Raw genomic sequence first — 23,788 nt, 5'->3', positions numbered from 1 at the left:
CCGCGCCTGAATCCACGAGAGCCTTATGCTGGGAATGCGGGGAAAACTCAGGAAAAATAACATACAAAAACATGTGTGCAACAGAGGGCTCTGGGTGAGAAGGGTGCCGGCTCACCTGGGATGATGCCAGAGTGCCCTGCATGCTGTCTCGATCCCCAGAGGAACCAACCCGGCACCATCGGCAGTGTGACCTCCAAACTTTTGGTCCTGGGCAGATCGCTGGGACAGGATGGCCCCCACTCCAACATCAGAAGCAGCAACCTCTACCACAAATTTACGGGACGGGTCCGGATGGACGAGAATGGGTGGTTTGGTGAACCGATGTTTCAGGTCCACAAAGGCTCTGTCGACAGCTGGAAACCATGGCAACAGTATTTTGGGAGAGTTGAGTGCAGAGAGGAGGGCCACCAGGGTGCTGTAGCCCCGAATGAAATGGCGGTAGAAGTTAGCGAACCCCAGGAAACGTTGTAACTGCACCCTGGACGTAGGCCAATCTACCACTGCTTTCACGTTTTCAGGATCTGTTTGGATATTTCCATCAGTGATGACATATCCCAGAAAGGAGATTGTAGAGCGGTGAAACTCACACTTCTCGGCTTTCACGTACAATTGGTTCTCCAGGAGGCGCTGAAGGACCAGTCTGACATGAAGAACATGTTGACAAGGTAGGCGACAAAAAAACAGGATGTCGTAAATCTCCAGTCTCCCTACACACAGCACCTCCCAGCTCCATGGGCACCGGAGCGGTGGTGCTGGGGGATGGAACCGACAGAACCCGATCTGGACGCCCGCGGGTAGCCAGCAGTTTATCCAGCCGAATGGACAGGTCCACCAGCTGGTCGAAGGTGAGGGTGGTGTCCCTGCAGGCCAACGACCGACGGATGTCCTCGCGCAAACTGCAGCGATAGTGGTCGATCAGGGCCCTATCGTTCCATCCCGCGCCAGCGGCCAGGGTCCGAAAATCCACGGCGAACTCCTGGGCGCTCCTCGTTCCCTGCCTCAGATGGAAGAGACGTTTCACCCGCCGCTTCCGGGCAGTCTTCGACCATCCACCCGAGGGTAGAGCGGTGGGTGAAATCCTCGAAATGGTCCAGCGCCGCATCTCCTTCTCCCCACACGGCATTGGCCCACTCCAAGGCTTTCCCAGAGAGGCACGAGATGAGGGCGGACACCTTCTCACAACCTGAAGGAGCCTGGTAGAGGTTGAGCTGCAACAGGAAACCCTGGCAGCATGCAGCCGTTCCGTCATACTCCCGGGGAAGGGCGAGACGAATCCCACTGGGACCGGGTGAAGGGGGGCGAGTAGTGGAGACCCTGGTTGTGCTGGTGGAGGCGCTGGAGGAACTCCCTGTCTCTCCCAGCGGTCCATAGTTTGGACAACGCGGTCCATGGCGGTGCCGAGATGGTGGAGCATCGCCGCGTGCTCCCGGATGCGCTCCTCCACCCCATTCCAGGGGCACCTGCTCCTGCTGACTCCATATGTTGCGGTGTGGGATTCTGTAGCGGGGTGCGTAATTGGCGGAAGAGAAGTCAGGCGCAGGAGAGCAGAACTGGGTACTAACTGGAGATGTATTAAGCAAAACCAACAGCATCCAGAACAACAAGATAAATGGGCACAAAAATAACCCATTGTGCGCTCACGGGGAACGTGCACAAGCACTACAATAAACAATCCCACACAAAGACATGGGGGGAACAGAGGGTTAAATACACAACAAGTAAATGAGGGAATTGAAACCAGGTGTGTGGAAAAACAAGACAAAACAAATGGAAAATGAAAAGTGGATAGACGATGGCTAGAAGACCGGCGACGTCGACCGCCGCCTGAACAAGGAGAGGACCCGACTTCGGCGGAAGTCGTGACAGTGTGTCCAAACTTTTGTCTAGTACTGTATAAACAAAGGTCTGTATTTTTTGTCAAGATTAATAATTAAACAATCAAACATCAGCAATATACTGACAAAAACTTGAAGAATAATTTTTTGCTTTTTCCAACTCAATCAGCTTTAGCCCAGAACATTATTCTCTCATTTCTGTCCTGTCTACCATTTCAAGGTTCTGAATAGTCTTACATACCTGAGCTAAAATGCCAGGGAGAGGAAAGTCAAACAGATTGTGATTATTGTCCTGGAACAGATTGAACTTCTTACAGGCTAGGAGAGAAGGATCTGAGCTGCATCCCATTTCATTTACTCTTTTTAAAACTAAGGAGCTATTTACAAAGTGGATCTAGTGAGGGGGTTGGGGACTAATACACTGTTTAATCTCACCCCTATCAACAGTCGTTTATAACCTCTTTCCACTACAAGAATTAAAGAGTTTTAAGATCCAAACACAGCAATTACCATTGATTTGTTGAAGGGAAAAGATATCAATCATTCCATGTGTAAAAATATATGTGCACCACAGGAACAGTGAATAATAGTGATCAATATTTGGATATTGTTTGACCCACACACAGAACCACACACACTTGCTTACTGGTAGACCATCGTATCCAATGATGACTTGTGTGTTTTAGTGTGGCTGTAGAGTCCAATCCTGAACCACATTGTCTGTTGGAGACAGGCCATACAGTCTCGGATTGGGAAGGAGGTGGAGGGGAATTTACGGCATATCTCTTGTAATTTTGACATTGTGTTTCTTGTGACACTTTATTTTCCTTAGTTCACTCTTGCCACACACACACACACACACACACACACTGTAAGGATTATTTTATCATGTACCCATGCCTTGTTTTGTTATGATATTTTACCAAAGCATAACAAATGAGCAGTTGCTCACTAATGCTATCATAAAGGGCAGGGAAGCTGCCAAAGCAAGCTCTGGTGACAATATCATCTTCCAAGAGAAATTGTGAGAAACATATCCCTTTAAAATGTATAAATATGGTGCATATGTGGAATGGAAATAGGTAATCTGTGTGAAGCTACACAGTTCTGTCATTCATCAGAACATGATGCACTCCCCTCAGTGCAACAGGGATTATCCTCTCCGTGCATCCAGACAGGTTAAAACCCAGTTGTTGCTGTCATACTGTCAAGATGCATAATGATGAAATCATATCTATGTGGTTTCATTGCATACTTCACCATGTTTTATTGCCTTATTTTCTTGTAACAAAAGACATATCTTAAACAATATGTTATAGTGACCTGAAATCCACACTTCTTCCTCAACTGGAGTAGCCTATGCTATGCCAGGGGATCGGTTGTTAAGCTGCTTTTTGGCACTAGTGTTCGTCCTTGGCAGAATAGCCCAGTTTAAGATGTCAGTTTAATCTCAGTGGAGAGCATTACACTGACACAGACACATTTGGCATTACACAGTGTTTTCCCTCGTGTATCTAATTCAAAGAAATGCCAAGTCTCATATCAATGCTGCTAGCATCGTGACTGATAGTGCCATAGCAGCCTATTCCCTGCACATCCAGGTGGTAAGGAGGTCCTAGTCCAAGAGCAACACAGGCATTTCTGCCATGGCCAAGAGGGACCATATGTCTCTGCTGTCTGTCCCGCCTCCGTTCCAGTCTGCCAGGCCTCTGCCACATATGGGGTTTAATGCCATTAAGCACGAGGTTCATGACCTCAAAGACGTTTCTGTCTTCGCTTGTACGGGTAATGAACCTAGCTATGTGTCAGCAGTTGCCCAACTGACACGAACACTATAATGTCTAAAGGTAGGTTCTCAGGATGGTGGTATTCACCAAAGACGTATACCTACTTCAGACGGATAAGTGTTTGATTGTTTTAATTAATGCATTAACCATCACAATGGTCTGCTGTGGGCTTCAAAAAACCAGCAGTAAGTAGTGCTGCTGCCACTAACTGTCATACGCTATCAAACAAGAATGTACACACACACCCAAGGTGTTTTTCCCTGCTTAATGGCAAATGATAAAGGAGCATTGACAAATCAATTTAAACTTGCAACACTAGCTAACGTTACAGTGCAAGATGTTTACTTGCTGGAATTAAATATAACAGTAGACTAACATTACATCTGGTCAGCTAATTATACCAGTAGCAGTACTAAAGATAGCTAAAATTACAGCATGACCACTTGGATCATCTTAGATGACATGTAGTCGAAGATGGTGGATAAAGGAATATAGTTCACTCAGGCCGTTTGGGGCAGTGGTTTGGTTTGGGTAATATGGCTTCCTCCTCCGCCTCTGTTTGAGTTCAGTGTTGTTTCTGCCTACTGTTACCAGGGAAACGCACTTCTCAATCAAAAGTACTGTAGTAAGGACCTTCGACCCAGTAACCAATCTAATCGCGCCTTGTTCTAAAGTTAGCCAGTTTGAATCGCATGGCAAGCGATTTGAAACTGTCAAATTCAACAAATTACAAACAAACAAACGCAAGACGAAGCCAGTTCGAGATACTCTAAAAAGCAGTAATTGAATAACGTTATCTAGCTACTTTTGAAAATGATGACATGATACAAGACAATTGTTTCAAAGCTGCAGTGTGTGTTTTCGCGCTAGCTACGTTACTAACGTTTGTTAGCTAGCTAAATCATGTTGAACATAGTTTAGCAGTCTGCTGTCACTCATTACAAGTTGATCCAATCTATCGTTGTTTTTTTTCTCCAGTCAATCACCTGCTCTTTGAACATTTGTTTGGTGAAATAATCACTGGAAATATAGCCTAAACTTTGTGCCATCACCTGACGAATCACCAAAATAGATTTTGTAGGATGGCCTTGCGAGACTACCCTCGCCGTAGCTACCTTATAAATTCGACCTGTCCACTTCTAGGCAAAATCTTTGATTAAAGTATAATAGTTTTTTTTTTTTTTTTACATGTTAATTAACTATTTAGTATTTGTCATCATGCTATCTGACTTCATCAGCACGGGACCATTCCAAGTGCTGTTCCTAGTAAAATAACATTTTTTGTTGTTGTATTTTAATCTTTCCTCAGATGAAGGGGATTCGAGCAGTCCAGTTCTACCAGGGGACTGCGATCGGGGCAGCTCGGTCTCATCTGAGCTGCAGGTAACAAAGCACTTCCTTTTACAGATTTGTGGAGGGGTCTTCAAAAAGATAAATACAATTCTTCATGTAAAAAAAACTCATCAGTTGACTGTTTTGAGTGATCATTTGAAGTTGCAATGGAGACATGCAGTATCTATGCAGAACTTTATTCAGGATTCAATGTCTCACTSTCTTCTTTCATTATGGACAGGATGAATATGAAGAACTTCTCCACCATGCAGTGGTCAGTCCTAAGTATGAGCCGCAGCCCAGTGCCCAACTGCAGCTTCTGAACACATCACAACTGTCTGCAGATGAACAGAGTTCCCGTGGAAASGATGACGCTAGGCCCTAACACTCAGCAGGTACAGTGGGCTGCTGCTCAACCACACACACTCGTTACACTAAGCCATTCTGACAGACACACAGCTTGACGCCCTCCACATCGCTCCCTTCAAATGATCAATTGACATAAAGGATTTGGGTTTCAAGAATTTATCCTCTGTTGTAGTTTTTCTTACCCCAGGCCCACATAGACTCGAATGCACCAAGTCCAACAAGCTGTTAAATGTTCCATGTGTATTTCACAAGCACCCAAACACTTGACATGGAGAAATGAACAGCTTGATGATAGCCAATACCTGTCCCTAAACACAGACTGAGAGGCACGTTAATCATATAACTGACAATATCAGACCATAAATGACAGGTGTGTATTGTATTTAAAACATTTTATTATGGATCCCCATTGGCAGCAGCTACTCTTCCCTGGATCCAGCAAAATTAAGGCAGTTTATACTATTTTAAAAACATTACAATACATGGCCSCTACTCCACCACTACCACATATCTACAGTACTAAATCCATGTGTATGTATAGTGTGTGTGTGTATGCATGTGTCTGTGCCAATGTTTGTGTTGCTTCACAGTCCCCGCTGTTCCCTAAGGTGTTTTTTTAAATCTGTTTTTTTAAATCAAATTTTACTGCTGGCATATGTTACTTGATGTGGAATAGAGTTCCATGTAGCCATGGCTCCATGTAGTACTGTGTGCCTCCCATAGTCTGTTCTGGACTTGGGGACTGTGAAGAGACCTCTTGTGGAATGTCTTGTGGGGTATGCATGCATGGGTGTCCGAGCTGTGTGCCAGTTTAGACAGACAGCTCGGTGCATTCAACATGTCAATACCTCTCATAAATAAAAGTAGCGATGAAGTCAATCTCTCCTCCACTTTCAGCCAGAAGAGATTGACATGCATATTATTATTAGCTCTCTGTGTACATCCAAGGGCCAGCCATGCTGCCCTGTTCTGAGCCAATTGCAATTTTCCTAAGGCCTTTTTTGTGGCACCTGACCACACGACTGAACAGTAGTCAAGGTGCGACAAAACTAGGGCCTGTAGGACCTGCCTTGTTGATAGTGTTGTTAAGGCAGAGCATCGTTTTATTATAGACAGACTTCTCCCCATCTTAGCTACTAACTGCATCAATACATTTTGACCATGACAGTTTACAATCTAGGGTTACTCCAAGCAGTTTAGTCATCTSAACTTGCTCAATTTCCACATTATTTATTACAAGATTTAGTTGTCTGAGGTACTCTATTTAATATCAGAAGAACCATTCATTTTCTGTTACCTACCACAAGCAAGCTTAAACCAAGCTTACACCTGGTCTCAGTCTTTTCTCCAGACTGTGGCATTCTTAGTTGCGTTGTAGAGCTTAAACTGTCATGGAGTAGTGCACTGGGATGTAAAAAGCAGGCAGGATTTTGTGCGCCTGATTTGTAATGATATGCTGGCATCATGCCCAAACTGCTCTTTAGAGTGCTTTTTTCTTCCTTCTTCTGGATTTAATTAAGATATTGACATAAATGCATTCCTGGATCAGGAACCAGTCTTACTTAGCATTCTTACGGTCACACTTAGTCTCTCGCTCTGTTTCTTTCTCTCTCCGGCTCTCTCTGCCTCCCAGGCTGTTTCTGAAGCTGAAGATGGGAGATGCTCTAGCAGGGGGGTGGGGTCAGCAGCAAGGGCTTCCCTTGTTATAGTAGAGCCCAGGGCACACTAATGCACATCTGAGGGTAATCACACACAGCCAAAGCAGACAGCTATATGCTTTCTATTTAGTCCAATAAAAATCATTTTTATAAAGACCATGAGACTGAACAGGCTTTAGGATATATAAAACTATAATATACTATTTTGATGCTCCCAGAGTTCTAATCAAACATTATTATACTCTTTTTTTTAAAAGTACCCCCTTCTTCTCCCCAATTTCGTGGTATCCAATCGGTAGTAGTTACTGTCTTGTCTCATCGCTGCAACTCRCGTACGGACTCGGGATAGGCGAAGGTCGAGAGCCATGCGTCCTCCGAAACACAACCCACACAATGCACATCCAACCCAGAAGACAGCCGCATCAATGTGTCCGTACACCTGGCGACCTGGTCAGTGTGCACTGCGCCCGGCCCGCCACAGGAGTCGCTAGTGCGGACAAACCCTCCCTGACCCGGACGACGCTGTGCCAATTGTGCCCAGCCCCATGGGCCTCCCGGCTGCGACAGAGCCTGGGCTCGAACCCAGAATCTCAGCCTTAGACAACTGCACCACCTGGGATCAAACATTATTTTGTTTATCAGGTTTGTGTGCAGAAAATAAAGCCAATCTCTTGACATCCAGGTAATGAAAAGATGGCCGGTAGGTCGTCTGTTGTCTCAGACAGACTGCAGACGCCGTTTGAGAGGCGCAGACACAGCAGCCTAGACCACCTGGTTACCATGGTGACTGAGATATTTATCTCTGAGGAGAACATGAACAAGATGGAGAACATCCATGACACCTGGAGCGACAGCCTCTAGTTTAGCCTGCCCTGCTTCTTTATTGTCTATCTATTCAATGTCTGGAGATTTATTTTAGCTTGGAGATGAACATATATTAAAATAACATAAAATTGATCAGAAATAGTGTAGACATTGTTAATGTTGTAAATGACTATTGTAGCTGGAAACTGCAGATTTATATTWWAAAAAATGGAATAACTACATAGGCGTACAGAGGCCCATTATCAGCAAGTACATTAGAGTGTCTAGTTTGAGAAACAAACACCTCACAGGTCCTCAACTGGCAGCTTCATTAAATAGTACCCACAAAACACCAGTCTCAACGTAAACAGCGAAGAGGTGACTCCGGGATGCTGGTCTTTTAGCCAGAGCTGCAAAGAAAAAGCCATATCTCAGACTGGCCAATAAAAAGAAAAGATTAAGATGGGCAAAAGGACAGACACTGGACAGAGGAACGCTGCCTAGAAGGCCAGCATCCCGGTGTCGCCTCTTCACTGTTGACGTTGAGACTGGTGTTTTGCGGGTACTATTTAATGAAGCTGCCAGTTGAGGACTTGTGAGCCGTCTGTTTCTCAAACTGTGACAATTACAGTATTTAATACATCTTTCACTAAATATCTGAAAAGTAGAAAATCAAAGTTGTTTTTTGTTCATTTGTGGGTTTGAACCCTGCGTAGTTGAGTCTTTCTAAACATTTCTCCTCCTGTCCCTGGTCTATCCTGCTTTCCCCCGTGTCCCCTCCCTTCTCTCCAGGCCCACAGTGCRCGGCTGGCAGAGCAGCACTACAGTCTGCAGCTGAAGAGGAAGGTGTGGGCAGGCTGGCATGCCCTGGTCCAGGGGAGGTGGAAGATGTGCCGCGCCCGGGCAGAGGTCTATGTGCACCTGTCGGCTGACTACGAGGACAAGATGGCAGAGGTAAGGAGGGAAGAGCTGCACACACTACACACGTACAGGTTGCTGCATACAGTAGGCCGATACAGTTCCAACCATGGAAACAGAGATCATATGTAATTCTAACACTCTGAAATGTGAATTTATTGTTTTTGTTGGGTGTTCTGTACTAAAATAATACAATTTACCCAGAGTTTCACATGAGCACAGGACAGTAGCTAGCTACACTAACTGGACAAACATTGTCTTATATAAATAGTTGTCACTCACCATACTGCACAGTTCCGCAGACCTGACAGCTTTTTAAATGGCAAATACACATTTTTGAAGGTTTGTCTGTAAACCAGGTTTTGTGGAGGTTAATAACATTGCTTTACTTCAGCAGTTATTCATCAATCACAGTGAGTGAGCTTGATTGACTAAACATGTAATTGATGGAGGCTGAAAGCCCAGTGAAAGAGAGGAGCTAGAGCAGTGATTGAGCCATAGACATGTAGTAGAGCAGTCCTAGCAGAAAGGGAGGGAGGGGGGTATTGGAATGGAAGAGAGGAATTGAATCGGCTAGAGTTATTGGCAGTACCATAGACGTGAAGAGAAAGAATGGAGCTAGAACAGAACACAGGCCTAGCACAGAGTGAGGGAGAGCTGGTTATTACTGTGAGTGAGAGAAGAGAGGAAATGGAGCATAGACATTGCAGAGAGACTGGTCAGTTCAGAGTTAGTGATTTGAAACATGCTTCCCTTTAACCTTTATTCCTCAGTAACAATCTAGCCTCTCATGTTTTCCACAATGTTACCTTTGAATTTTAATTACAGTACGGTTAACAACGATGATACATTAATTAGTCCCTCTCTCTCCTCCTTCCCCACACACTCTTTCTCATCCCTCTTCTCTCCTTCTTTTCCCTCTCCCGGTTAGTAGCACGTGGCAGCGGTGGATGCGGCCCAGGCTGAGATCCAGAGCCTGCAGGCAGAGAGGGAGCATTATGAGAAGTCCATGAAGAAGGCTTTTATGAGGGGTGCGTGTCCTCAACATGGAGGGCCTCAGCATGTTCCACACTGGAAAGGGACGCACGGTGCACAACCTGCACGGTTAGTGACACACACACGGCTCTGTCAAGAAACTTCTGTTCCTGACATTTTCATTCATAGAACAGATTCTTTAAAAAATAAGTGTATAATACTACCTTTCCCAGTCCATATGATCAACCCACACATGGTTTATTAGCCTATGCTACAGTAAAACAGACACTAGTTGTCCAATAGAGTGCAGTCTGCTACTATTGACACTTTGATAGTATAGATTTATGTGGAGGGGGACGTTTTTCTTTCCTCTGGCTCATTCATTGGATGGCGTGATGATGCTAAATCTTTGAATGTGCTGACTGAGTGGTGCTCTTTGTGGAGGTTGTAACCTTGGTCTGGCATTGACTGATGGGCAAGGACTTTTTCTGATTGTGTTTGTGTGTGGTCATCATGCTTATGCATGTATAAGACATTGTAGGGTTCAGCTTAAAGTAAGAGTATTAGTGTTTCTTGTTGCTGTTTCATTTATCTGTGTAATAATTGAGCTTTGTAGGTTGTTTTAGGGGGGGACCTGGAATGTCATACAGTCATTTGTCTCATTTTACAACTGACAATGTGATTTCTGTTGGTCAGATTTGATCATATTGGGCTTATTTGTTTGTCATCTTTGACCTGTCCAGTCATGAAGCTGACTTCAGGACATAAACCTGTGTACTAGAGGTCGACCGATTAATTAGGGCCCGCCTGTTACGCGAATGCTAGCTAGCATTAAACTTATCTTATAAAAAACAATCAATCAATCACTAGTTATAACTACACATGGTTGATGATATTACTTGTTGATCTAGCGTGTCCTGCGTTGCATATAATCGATGCAGTGCGCATTTGCGAAAAAGGACTGTCGTTGCTCCAACGTGTACCTAACCATAAACATCAATGCCTTTCTTAAAATCAATACACAGAAGTATATATTTTTAAACCTGCATATTTATCTAAAAGAAATCCAGGTTAGCAGGTGAAATTGTGTCACTTCTCTTGCGTTCATTGCACGCAGTCAGGGTATATGCAACAGTTTGGGCCGCCTGGCTCATTGCAAACTAATTTGCCAGAATTTTACGTAATTATGACAACATTGAAGGTTGTGCAATGTAACAGGAATATTTAGACTTATGTATGCCACCCGTTAGATAAAATACGGAACGGTTCCGTATTTCACTGAAGAATAAACGTTTTGTTTTCGAGATGAGTTTCCGGATTCGACCATATTAATGACCTAAGGCTCGTATTTCTGTGTTATGTTATAATTAAGTCTTTTATTTGATAGAGCAGTCTGACTGAGCGATGGTAGGCACCAGCAGGCTCGTAAGCATTCATTCAAACAGCACTTTCGTGCGTTTTGCCAGCAGCTCTTCGCAATGCTTCAAGCATTAGGCTGGTGTAACCGATGTGAAATGGCTAGCTAGTTAGCGGGGTGCGCGCTAATAGCGTTTCAAACGTCACTCGCTCTGAGACTTGGAGTAGTTGTTCCCCTTCCTCTGCATGGGTAACGCTGCTTCGAGGGTGGCTGTTGTCGATGTGTTCCTGGTTCGAGCCCAGGTAGCGGCGAGGAGAGGGATGGAAGCTATACTGTTACACTGGCAATACTAAAGTGCCTATAAGAACATCCATTAGTCAAAGGTATATGAAATACAAATTGTATAGAGAGAAATAGTCCTATAATTCCTATAATAACTACAACCTAAACTTCTTACCTGGGAATATTGAAGACTCATGCTAAGAAGACCAGCTTTCATATGTTCTCATGTTCTGAGCAAGGAACTTAAACGTTAGCTTTCTTACATGGCACATATTGCACTTTTACTTTCTTCTCCAACACTATATATTTTTTGTATCGGTGTTAAAATCATAATCGGTCAACCTCTACTGTGTACACATTATATGACTGATCTTATTGGTCTTCCCTTCACAGATGCTCCACCCCTCCAGCACGATCCTGGCTCAGGCTCATTGGCCCGCCGCCTCTGTTCAGCCCACTCCACTTTGACCCCCCCGTACCATCGTCCCAGAGTGACAGAGACAGTGAGACTCACACACCCTGGTTACAGTGCATGCAACAGTTTTCACTATTACGGATCAGGTTCCGCCATCATTAAACATAGTCACATTTCCTGCCGTTGTATCTATTCTTTCTCAAGGCTTAACATTTTCTCATTAACAGTATTTCATATGGGTGTAATTGTCACTACACAATACTGACTCCTCAAACACCCACTATGTGATACATTGGATAGGCCTGTTATATTTACAGTGGATCAGTTTGTCTAATTTCTTCATCTCCTCTATGTATGGGCTTCTACAATCACTCTTAAAATCTGCCCACTCACTCTTAAAATCTGCCCACTCACTCGCTCTCAGGTGGGTTCCAGGGCAGAGGTGTTCCACAGCACCCTACCACCAGGGGGTACTGCAAGCTCCCAGACAGGTTTAGTGGCTTTGCAAGCTCCCACAGAGCACAGACCGGTTCGTACTGACATTGATCTATGGCACTGGGAGCTTATCGTGGCTATGTCCCAATTCGCTACTCCTCTCCCACTTTGTCATGGATCTACAATCATTGGATTGGTGTTATCATTGTTAAATCCATGATGAGAAGTGTTTGGGAAAAGGGTGTCAGCCACTGTCTCTGGTTACTGTTTTCCTCACCATTTGTCAAACAAAGTGAAAGGTCCCGTATTTATTGACTGTTCCTTAATGATCATAATCTGTATCAGGTCAGTACACGGGTGATCACAGCGAGTCAACAGAAAGCCTCCAAAACCTTGACCGCATGCATCACGGCACGCTCCGACCTCTGCGCACACAGCTTTGTCCGCACTCCCAGCAACCTATAAGTCATGGGTGTGGCTCCTCCCATGACCGCTATCGTGGAGCGCCAACACCCCGTCACACCATCAGCACCAAACATGTCTATTTTACAATGAATCAAAATCACCAAAACAAGTAGATTAATGATCTGTAGAAACACACCTTTGCTGGATGGACCTCACCCTGTCTCCCTTTCTCTCTCCCAGCGGGTCAGGCCACAGCAGCTTCTCCTCCTCCAATCAGCAGGGCCAGAGTTCCTCCAGAACACACTCAGCCTACCACATACACTCTATCAAAGTGGTTGAGTAAACACACACAAACAAAACCATATCGCATAGGAACATTCCACCCACCTTCTATGCAAATAGTCTTCCCATACATGACTTAGTCAAGCTGATACACCTGCACGTTTGAATATTCCCAAATAGTTTAGACATATGCTACACCTACACCTGATATTTCTAACACTCCGGAATGGAAAATAGAATGGCGACTGATGGAACCATCTTGTTATTTAAATGATGACCATTTCACTAGTAGTTTTACCCAGGGACGCAAACCGGTGAGGGCCCAAAAAGGTGACACTTTTTCTTTCTCCACCAAAACATGCAAAAAATCCATGCTGGGGTGAAATGCAGGTTAACTAATTAAACAACAACAAATATGATCGACATGATCAGTCTGTGTAAAATAAAAAGTGGTTAATGTGAACCTAACTCGCAACTAAAAAAAGTAAAGAAAGCAATCCAATGTTATTTGTTGCCAAGACTTTACTGCAAATGACACTCAAGTCTTGACAGAATAATACACTAATATTGCAGTTAGCCATGACAGCCTTTATAATAGAATGGTTGTGACCACACACATCTAAATAAAACAAAGTAGAAATAGAATTACTTGTTACTTTTATCATCTCTTATGCGTATTTTTTGAAACTGCATTGTTGGTTCGGGGCTCGTAAGTAAGCATTTTAGTGCTACACCTGTTGTCTTCGGCGCATGTGACTAATCAAATTTGATTGAAAAACAGGCATTCTATTTTTGCTCTATTATAGTGGCCACTATAGTAGACATCGAGCAAGTGCACATGGCTGTGTGCAAAAATGTTCACCGAGTAAAACATGTAATAATCCCCCCTCACTCACACGTTACTGTCACATTCAACACAACAATAGCTATCTTTGGGCTACACATTATTACATTGTACACATGTTCTACAATGTGCCAGCAGAGCATGATACCCTTTGTTTGCATAATTGATCTTTCAGGCAGAGAYTACACCTGGCATACCCCACAAGTGTGTGGTGTTCCTTTCACCTCTATGGCGGCATCCAGTTTAAGCCAGGCCAAGCTACACTTCATCCCTGCCTCATGTTCATCTAATTCTTTAAATTAACCACACAACGTTACTTTAGATAGTTAACATTTCACACAGATTGCCAGGGTCCAGTAAGCAACTAACGCGTTATAACTTGAGGAAAGGCAAGGAGTAGTATACCAGTTAATACTATAGCGAATTGGTTAGGTTACTAACGTTAGCGCATCTGATGTTGTAACGTTAGCTGTCTAATTTTCGCACCATAACTGATCAAATAATTGAGTTTAAATTGGCTAATGTTGCTCAACATTTCTCTGGCTTGCTAAATGATAATTCGATTCAGCTAGCAAGATACGTAACAATACTTGTTCCACACTTTCCAAATGGCAGCTGTTTTTCGGTTACAGCTCATGAAGTAAGCTTCATCTCCTCGACCCCGTCTCGGTGGTCAGGCCTCTCAGCTACCTCTTTCCCGCTGTATTTCCAGAGCACGCGCTGATGCTGTAACTAGCAAGTTGGTTGTCTCTTATCTCTTCAGTCGCGTGCTGCATTCTGTCGTTATGTGAACGATTGCCTTGGATACAGCCAGTATTGCTCCTAACGCGCATCACTCGTTCACTTAAAGCTAGTAGTGATCCAAAGCCCCTCCCMTCCAAACTTTTCTCATCGGATCTACACGAATCACATTTTGGATTCAAAACGGCGAATTCTGCCTAAGGTGACTAGTTTGCATCCCAGGTTTAACCTAAAATTGTTGATGTGTGGAGAACAACACCTGTGTTCAAATTTTCAGGATTATATCAAAGCCATATGTTTATGTTTTAGCCACATTCTGCACCGTAAACCCTTAATGTAAATTGCTGGAATGATGGAACATGAATAAAACATGAATTGGAAGAAAATGGGCTCATAGAATAATAAACCATTCACTAAATATATACATAAATATCCATTGAAAAAATAATCTTGTTGACTCAACGTATGCCCATGTCATTTTTTTCCACCTTTATGAAAGGATGCATTTCTTCATGTCTCCTTCCTCTCTGTCCATTCGTATTTTATCTGTAAAACAACAAAACACCCATCTGTAATTTGCTGTTATGACTTAAACATAAATGTTATATTTTCCTATGAGGTAAGGGTCATGGACACCCCATACCTGCTATGGTCTTGTTGCCTATGGCAAGCAGGCCCTGGTACAGCTCTTTAGCAGGACTCCTTTGGGCCAGCTCTACCCCATGAAGCCAGATCAACAGCATCCTGTTCCCATGTTCCTGGTAGCTCTGCTGCCCTATATATACACACACACAGAAAGCAAACACATTAAATTAGAATATGTTCTGAGTCCACTTCCCTGGTAAAATAAGAGTTAAATTACTTAGTGTAGTTAAGGCTTTCCTTGGTAATGTCACCCAAGTGGCTTGTTTTTGGAACAATGTCAAATGAGTACAGAATCCCTCTTACCGATTTATATATTTTATCTTTACACTTGGTATTGATAAATGAATGAGTTTCAATTGATATTCCTGTGAATGATTATCCCCTGCGCTACACTGTGAGCCAAAGGTGTTGTGTGTGTCACCTGTCCACTGCTCCTCAATGGCAGCCACCTGCTGCTCAGTGAAATTCCAGTGCAGCGCCAGCCTCTTCCAGTCGCCTGGCTTCAGCAGGCGGTAGGCCAGGTGCCAGGCGCTGCCGCGGGTCTGTTTGCTCTCCGTGCGGTGGTCTAATTTAAACGTCAGCGGAGTCTGGCTGTGAAGGTTCTCATTAAGCTCAGTGTTGGCCTGGAAGGGTAATCACATCTAGTCACCTGAGAAAGGACAAGCTTCACAAACTGACAGCAGTGAGTGTCCAGAGATAAGCACACATAGTCCCATGCTTATTGAATGCCAGAGCCACTTGCTTTGACTGTCAGGTTGGGTATGGAAGATATGCTGAATCAAATTGACACTGAAATTGATTGTCAAGCATTTCAGGTCCATAAATAATGTTCCCACTGCCAGCGTTAATGGTATTACAGGGATTCATCTGGAGTTGTGACTTTAGGAAATTAATAATCTGTGATGACTGTAAATTGATTAGCAGATGACTTCTGCTACATATTAGTCTCTGATTGAATTTACCGCATTTGATCATACAGTACAGCTATATCACTTATAGGGAGGTCTCACACAACAGTAGGCTACACGTTCTACATTCATTTACAATTATAGAGGATAAACAAACACACACTGAAGTTAGTTATTTCCATTGTGGTCCTCTGTTAACATTACCATCCTCCATGTCAAATATCTCTCTGCCTTGATGATCATGTCCACGATGATGACCTCGTCTGCTCGGGCTGCCACACCCAGTGCTGTCTTACCCTGCTGCTCAAAACAGAAACAGTTGTGTGTTGAGTGGGAAGTTGCCGTGAAGAGGAGAGGGGTCAAATGAGCCTATTCATGGTTAGATCATCATTCTCGGTGTCCATGTTTCACCTTGTCTTGGAGGACTAGGTCCATCCCAGCTTTCAGAAGCATCTCAACAGTGTCCACTCTGGCCAGCTCTGCAGCTACATGCAGGACAGTCTGGGACCTCTTAGGAGGACAGACAGGAGCTCAAGGTATAAGTTTCCCTTAACCACAGATCTAGGGTCAGATTACCAAACCCATAACTTCAACCATTACAATGTCTCTGTCCTACATAGTGCACTAATTTTGACAGGACCCGGGACTAGTAATGCACTATGCAGAGAATAGGGTGCCATTTGGGACGCAACTAATTCATTATAACATTAATGTGGACTGAGTATACTCTTTTACAAGTGGACTGAGTGCACGTGTTGTACGTACGTGATCAGTGACGTTGATGTTGCAGCCAGCCTCGAGCAGTGTGTGGATGACAGGGATGTGACAGTTCTTCACTGCCAGGTAGAGAGGAGCCTGGAGGTGCTGCCAATGGAGACAACCAAAATGGACCATTATATAGAAACTCTCTCTGATGTCAGGTCATACTACAGACTACTGAGTAATTACACAGATAACGGGTTGGCTTTATTCATGGTTGACCAAGACGTAGGACCAGTTCACTATGCTCACTCTCACCTGGTTTTGTAAGTCCACCTGGGCCGAGTTCTCTATGAGGAGTCTCACCAACGATGTGTGGCCTTTCTCAGAGACAGGGTGTAGAGCACTGCTTTGGTCCTAAGAGAGGAGAGGTTCCCATTGAATAGAGAGGTCTAGGAGACTATTAGTAGGTAAAGTACTGAAGTAGAATAAACTGGGTGTGATTTAGTAACTATGCCTGGTGGCGACCATTTTAGTGAATAGTTGAAGGGTGTGGTTTATGTTTACAGGCCTACCATGGTGACAATGTTTGGGTCACAGCCTGCCTCCAACAGAGCCTGGACGCAGTCCTCATTGGCAGCGGCAGCAGCAAGGTATAGAGCCGTCTCCCCAGCCTGCCACGAATACATCAGTCATTTATCAGCCATTGACCTAAAGCAGCTACTGCAAGGTGTAGCCATTGAGCACACACCATCATACATGCTGGCAATCAAACAGCTCCATTGAAAAGGAAAATGCGCAGCACTCGCTCACCATTAAAGATTATTTTTTACATTTAAGCAAAGTTCAAATATGAACATTTTGGCCTTCAATGGCCATTATCAGAATCAAACCGCTCCAGACAGCGTTTACAGTGGGACTTTACCGTATTGACTTCATTGCGAGTTTCAAAGCTCTTCAGCAGTAGCTGGACGACATCCAAGTGGCCATTGCTGGCAGCCAAATGCAGAGGTGTGTTCCCATTCTAGCATTTAGAGAAAGAGGAAAAGCAGGAGGAAATGAGGAAGGGAGAGAAAGACAGTGAACAGGAAGGGGAGATAGAGGAATAAACAGTCCTACAGCCCCCTGATAGGTGTGACACACACACACACCTGGTCTTCCTCCATGGTGGCCATATTGTACGTCTCTTCCATCAACATCTGCAGCATCTCCACAGAGCCATGCTCTGCTGCCAAAGCAAACGCTCTGTGTCCAGACTGAGCGAGATTGGTGCAGGGGGGGGGGTTAGGAGATGAAGAAAAAGGGTCAGCTTATTGAACTAATTCAGCCCAATCAATATTTGAAATGGATGCAATGGTTACTGATACTGTATGTCTATGTAGTTACCAGGTCCTCTTTGTCCAGCTCTTTCATCATCAGGTCGTAGATGATGAATGTCATTATGTCAGTGTGGTTGTTGATGGCAGCACAGTGCATGATGTTCATTCCCAGCTGAGAAGTGAGAATACAACTCATCATCTCCATACAGTGCCTTCGGAAAGTATTCAGACCCCTTGACTTTTTCCACATTTTGTTACGCTACAGCCTTATTTATTAAAATATAATACATTTAAATAAATCCTATGCAATCTACACAATACCCCACAATGACAAATCGAAACAGGTTCTTAAACATTTTTGAAATGTATAAACATGTATAAAAAATAAAAACTGAAATACCTTATTTACATAGAGTTGAAGTCGGAGGTTTACATACACCTTAGCCAAATACATTTAAACTSAGTTTTTCACAATTCCTGACATTTAATTCTAGTAAAAAATTCCCTGTCTTAGGTCAGTTAGGATCACTACTTTATTTTAAGAATGTGAAATGTCAGAATAATAGTAGAGATAATGATATATTTCAGCTTTTATTTCTTTCATCACATTCCCAGTGGGTCAGAAGTTTACATACACTCAATTAGTATTTGGTAACAGTGCCTTTAAATTGTTTAACTTGGGTCAAACGTTTCAGGTAGCCTTCCACAAGCTTCCCACAATAATTTGGGTGAATTTTGGCCCATTCCTCCTGACAGAGCTGGTGTAACTGAGTCAGGTGTGTAGGCCTCCTTGCTCGCACACGCTTTTTCAATTCTGCCCACACATTTTCTATAGGATGAGGTGATGGCCACTCCAATACCTTGACTTTGTTGTCCTTAAGCCATTTTGCCACAACTTTGGAAGTATGCTTGGGGTCATTGTCCATTTGGAAGACCCAGTTGCGACCAAACTTTAACTTCCTGACTGATGTCTTGAGATGTTGCTTCAATATATCCACATAATGTTCCTCCTGCAGCAAAGCACCCCCACAACATGATGCTGCCACCCCCGTGCTTCACGGATGGGATGGTGTTCTTCGGCTTGAAAGCCTCCCCCTTTTCCCTCCAAACATAACGATGGTCATTATGGTCAAACAGTTCTATTTTTCTTTCATCAGACCAGAGGACATTTCTCCAAAAGTACGATCTTTGTACCCATGTGCAGTTGCAAACCGTAGTCTGGGTTTTTTATGGCAGTTTGGAGCAGTGGCTTCTTCCTTGCTGAGCGGCCTTTCAGGTTATGTCGATATAGGACTCGTTTTACTGTGGATATAGATACTTTTGGGCCTCCCGGGTGGCGCAGTGGTCTAGGGCACTGCATCGCAGTGCTAGCTGCGCCACCAGAGTCTCTGGGTTCGCGCCCAGGCTCTGTCGCAGCCGGCCGCGACCGGGAGGTCCGTGGGGCGACGCACAATTGGCATAGCGTCGTCCGGGTTAGGCCGGTAGGGATATCCTTGTCTCATCGCGCTCCAGCGACTCCTGTGCGGGGCCGGGCGCAGTGCGCGCTAACCAAGGGGGCCAGGTACACGGTGTTTCCTCCGACACATTGGTGCGGCTGGCTTCCGGGTTGGAGGCGCGCTGTGTTAAGAAGCAGTGCGGCTTGGTTGGGTTGTGCTTCGGAGGACGCATGGCTTTCGACCTTCGTCTCTCCCGAGCCCGTACGGGAGTTGTAGCGATGAGACAAGATAGTAATTACTAGCGATTGGATACCACGAAAATTGGAGAAAATGGGATACAAATAAAAAAAAAAAAAAGATATAGATACTTTTGTATTGCACTTTTTGGGGGATTTGCACTTTTCACAGCAAAGTACGTTCATCTCTAGGAGACAAAACGCATCTCTTTCCTGAGCGGTATGACGACTGCGTGGTCCAATGGTGTTTATACTTGAATACTATTGTTTGTACAGATGAATGTGGTACCTTCAGGCATTTGGAAATTGCTCCCAAGGATGAACCAGACTTGTGGCGGTTTACAATTATTTTTCTGAGGTCTTGGCTGATTTCCCCATGGTGTCAAGCAAAGAGGCACTGAGTTTGAAGGTAGGCCTTGAAATACATCCACAGGTACACCTCCAATTGACTCAAATGATCAGAAGCTTCTAAAGCCATGACATCATTTTCTGGAATTTTCCAAGCTGTTTAAAGGCACAGTCAACTTAGTGTATGTAAACGTCTGACCCACTAGAATTGTGATACAGTGAATTATTTGTGAAATAATCTGTCTGTAAACAATTTTTGGAAWAATTACTTGTGGCATGCACAAAGTAGATATCCTCACCGACTTGCCAAAACTATAGTTTGTTAACAAGAAATTTGTGGAGTGGTTGAAAAACTAGTTTTAATGACTCCAACCTAAGTGTATGTAAACTTCCGACTTCAACTGTAAGTATTCAGACTCTTTGCTATGAGATTCGAAATTGAGCTCAGGCACATCCTGTTTCCATTGATCATCCTTGATGTTTCTACAACTTGATTGGAGTCCACCTGTGGTAAATTCAATTGATTGGACATGATTAGGAAAGGCACACACCTGTCTGTATAAGGTCCCACAGTTAACAGTGCATGTCAGAGCAAAAACCATGCCATATAGTCAAAGGAATTGTCCGTAGAGCTCCGTGAAAGGATTGTGTCGAGGCACAGATCTGGGGAAGGGTACAACAAAAGTGTCTGCAGCATTGAAGGTCCCCAAGAACACAGTGGCCTCCATCATTCTTAAATTGAAGATGTTTGGAACCACCAAGACTCTTCCGAGAGCTGGCCGCCCGGCCAAACTGAGCAATCGGAGGAGAAGGGCCTTGGTCTGGGGGGTGTTTTTCAGCGGCAGGGACTAGGAGACTAGTCAGGGTCGAGGCAAAGATGAACAGAGAAAAGTACAGAGAGATCCTTGATGAAAACCTGCTCCAGAGAGATCAGGACCTCAGACTGGGGTGAAGATTCACCTTCCATCAGGACAATGACCCTGAGCACACAGCCAAGACAACGCAGGAGTGGCTTCGGGACAAGTCTCTGCATGTCCTTGAGTGGCCCAGCCAGAGCCCGGACTTGAACCTGATCGAACATCTCTGGAGAGACCTGAAAATAGCTGTGCAGCAACACTCCCCATCCAACCTGACAAAGCTTGACAGGATCTGCAAAGTAAAATGGGAGAAACTCCCCAAATATAGGTGTGTCAAGCTTGTAGCGTCATACGCAAGAAGGTCTGAATACTTATGGAAATGTGATATTATTTATATATTTTTTTTTATAAATTAGCAAATTTAAATTAACAAAAGTTTTCGCTTTGTCATTGTGGGGTATTGTATGTACATTGAGGGGGAAAAAACAAATACATTTTAGAATAAGGCTATAACCTAACAAAATGTGGAAAAAGTCAAAGGGTCTGAATACTTTCCAAAGGCACTGTACATGACAAGAGAACTTGACATTTTGTATTCTCAAATGGTTATGGAGAAATTGTGTTGATGGTTGATTATTGTAATTGATATCCTAGATGGCTGAGATGTCAGAGAACAGCTTAGGTCTGACCAGCAGATCGAGGAAAGGGATTTCTGAGAAATATTCAAGACCTTCCCTGAATAGGAACAGAGGTTCCCTACCGCATTCTCAACCTTCTGATCAGCACCACCCTGCACAAGCAACTTCAGGATGGGCAGACTCCCAAACCAGGCAGCCAGGTGGATGGCTGTCACTCCATGCTGTGTGAGTATGTATGAAAGAGAGAGTTTAATTTTGACAAACCATGGCCATTCTCTCCTGAGTTTGTTGAAGAGGAGAAGCTTTAAGTCACCATCAGTAACACCGGAAAAGTGATGTCTTCCTACCTTGTCCTCTTGATTGATATTTGCTCTGCGCTGGAGAAGGACTTGGACGGCCTCTATGTTTTTTCCAGCAACTGCATAGTGCAGGGCAGTGCGATCATGCTAGGGTCAATGCATGGGACAAGTTATTCTAACAAGTGACACAGAACAGAATACATGGTTCTAATAAAGAAGTAACAGCAATAGTACATGAAAGTCTCATGTAGTCCCACTAACTGCAGTACGGAGATGATGTTCCTATGGATATGAGGACTGACTCACCAAGTTCTTTGCGTCAACCTTGACTGCCCTTCCCAGAATCTTCATGGTCTGTACATCATTTATCTTTGCTGCTTCAATGTACTCCTTCTCTAGCTCCAGCACTGCAAACACATAAGACTCACCAGGTGCTTCACAATAAGTAATACATCAATATGCATGTTTTTCTTTTGAGAACATGGGGGTGTGAAATTTCAATTATTATGACTAGTATGAGGGTGGAATTGGTAAGGTGGGTGTGTGTGGCTAATACAAACACAGCTCTTTGCACACTGGATGTTCACATCCAGTCAAACCATTACCCATGACAGATACATGGTAACACACCTAAGGTTTTCCAACATGGATTCAACCATAAGAATGATCAGGGATTTGGTCAAGAGCATTATCATTTCTACAGTATATTATCATAACATAATCTTTGCACAGTGATTATAATTAAGAGGTTAAGGATATTCATTGCTTGCTTTGGTCTACAAAATAATTTGTTTGCATTGAATGAATATTCACCAATGTTTCTCAACATTTAATACCATATTTACAAGAACACAATTTCCGATCCTGTTAAACAGGGCAGAAGTAAGGATCTGTTGCCTCAGGCTATTATTCTTACTGTTAAATTTGACTTTGGGACAATTCCACTGTGACAGATGATGCGGAGACACTTTAAAATGTATGTCAAACAAAAACCAGTGATTGCAAAGTTAAACAAACCCTACAACTATATGCACAAAGACTACTTTGAACAATTTCCACCTAAAAAWTTTCAAAAACACATTCACTTGAATAACAGTGCAGATGGCACAAACAGCACAAACCCTCATTCTGTTACCAAACTTTGCATCTCCACTGCATTTCAAGTAAATGTTTTTTTGTTAACGTTCAGTGTTTACTCAAGTTATGTTGAATAAAACGTTGAATGATGTTTTTGATCAAATAAAACAAATCTAAACAGGGCTTAGGTGTTACCCATTTACATGCTCACGGACACACGTTCACACCGGCACACACACATACCTGGTACTCACACATTTCTTCGTTATTGTAACTGTTGGTCTCCTCTGTCTCCATGTTCTGTATAAAGTCAGTGAACCCCTTGACTGCTTTTTTTGTGTTTTTTGTTTTTTTAGGGTTCAGGTTCAGCTCCTTCATCAGCTGCGCCCCCATCCTCTCCTTCAAGGACATTCTCTCCATGGTGAATATCTGGTGACTTCTCCCTGTATCCTGGGCTGGATCCCAGTCGGTCTCTGTTTAATACTTGTCTTGCCAAACAACCATATAGCATTACTGAATGAATGCAGAAAGTCTGGTCAGGAACTGGACCTTTTCACTGAAGCAGATACAGAGGTTCTTACTGCATAAGGAATACAAAGTGGTGTGGAAATGGAGCAGTGTATGTACATTACCAGGGCTGGAAGGCTGACCCCTGTTTACTCTAGAAGCCCACACCCTTCACAGACTCGCTTCTGGTCAAAGTGAGTGCATAATAATACCTGCACCGCCTTATCTACACTCTAAGCCTGGAGTAGTGAGCTGTATGAGTGCAGATTTATGACAGACTCTAGTCATTCATGTGTATTTGACTATTGAGCTACTATATGTACAGTATACTATTATTATGAATCTAAGCTCCAATCAAAACTCAGAAAGTAGTTGAGGCC

At 43.7% G+C, this 23,788-nt stretch overlaps 1 protein-coding gene and 1 pseudogene across 2 annotated transcripts; one reads left to right on the top strand and one right to left on the bottom strand.

Annotated features, from left to right (window-relative positions):
* The first annotated feature begins 4,931 nt into the window (after positions 1-4,931).
* Positions 4,932-12,272, top strand: LOC111957528 (centrosomal protein POC5-like; annotated as a pseudogene).
* Positions 8,506-23,563, bottom strand: LOC111957507 (ankyrin repeat and death domain-containing protein 1B-like). 2 transcript variants are annotated; one of them, XR_011474685.1, is made up of 16 exons: positions 23,156-23,563; positions 22,131-22,231; positions 21,873-21,971; positions 21,648-21,746; positions 18,078-18,182; positions 17,843-17,947; positions 17,617-17,715; positions 17,267-17,365; positions 17,010-17,108; positions 16,758-16,856; positions 16,404-16,502; positions 16,197-16,292; positions 15,506-15,707; positions 15,083-15,214; positions 12,769-14,985; positions 8,506-9,679 (listed from the first exon to the last, which is right to left on the bottom strand). XR_011474685.1 is itself a non-coding variant. In XM_023978351.3 (15 exons), the coding sequence occupies exons 1-15, from the start codon at positions 23,319-23,321 to the stop codon at positions 14,930-14,932; spliced, it is 1,656 nt and encodes a 551-aa protein (XP_023834119.1). In that variant the 5' UTR covers positions 23,322-23,563; the 3' UTR covers positions 11,813-14,929. The 2 variants fall into 2 exon arrangements, 1 of the variants encoding a protein (XP_023834119.1); XM_023978351.3 differs by lacking the exon at positions 8,506-9,679 and having other exon boundaries at positions 11,813-14,985.
* Positions 23,564-23,788: the final 225 nt, after the last annotated feature.

This window comes from Salvelinus sp. IW2-2015, linkage group LG33 (genome assembly GCF_002910315.2).
Source record: "Salvelinus sp. IW2-2015 linkage group LG33, ASM291031v2, whole genome shotgun sequence".
NCBI lineage: Eukaryota > Metazoa > Chordata > Actinopteri > Salmoniformes > Salmonidae > Salvelinus > Salvelinus sp. IW2-2015.
The sequence above is the reverse complement of the archived record's forward strand: the minus strand, read 5'-3'. Positions and strand labels throughout refer to the sequence as shown.

Bases quoted from the DNA above. Each gene is read 5' to 3' on its own strand.
- LOC111957507 (XM_023978351.3), bottom strand. From the start codon at position 23,321: ATGGAGAGAATGTCCTTGAAGGAGAGGATGGGGGCGCAGCTGATGAAG. The intron at 21,747-21,872 runs GTAGGAAGACAT...ATACTCACACAG, and splicing joins ATATCAATCAAGAGGACAAG to CATGGAGTGACAGCCATCCA. The intron at 17,716-17,842 runs GTGTGTGTGTGT...TCTAAATGCTAG, and splicing joins CCACCATGGAGGAAGACCAG to AATGGGAACACACCTCTGCA.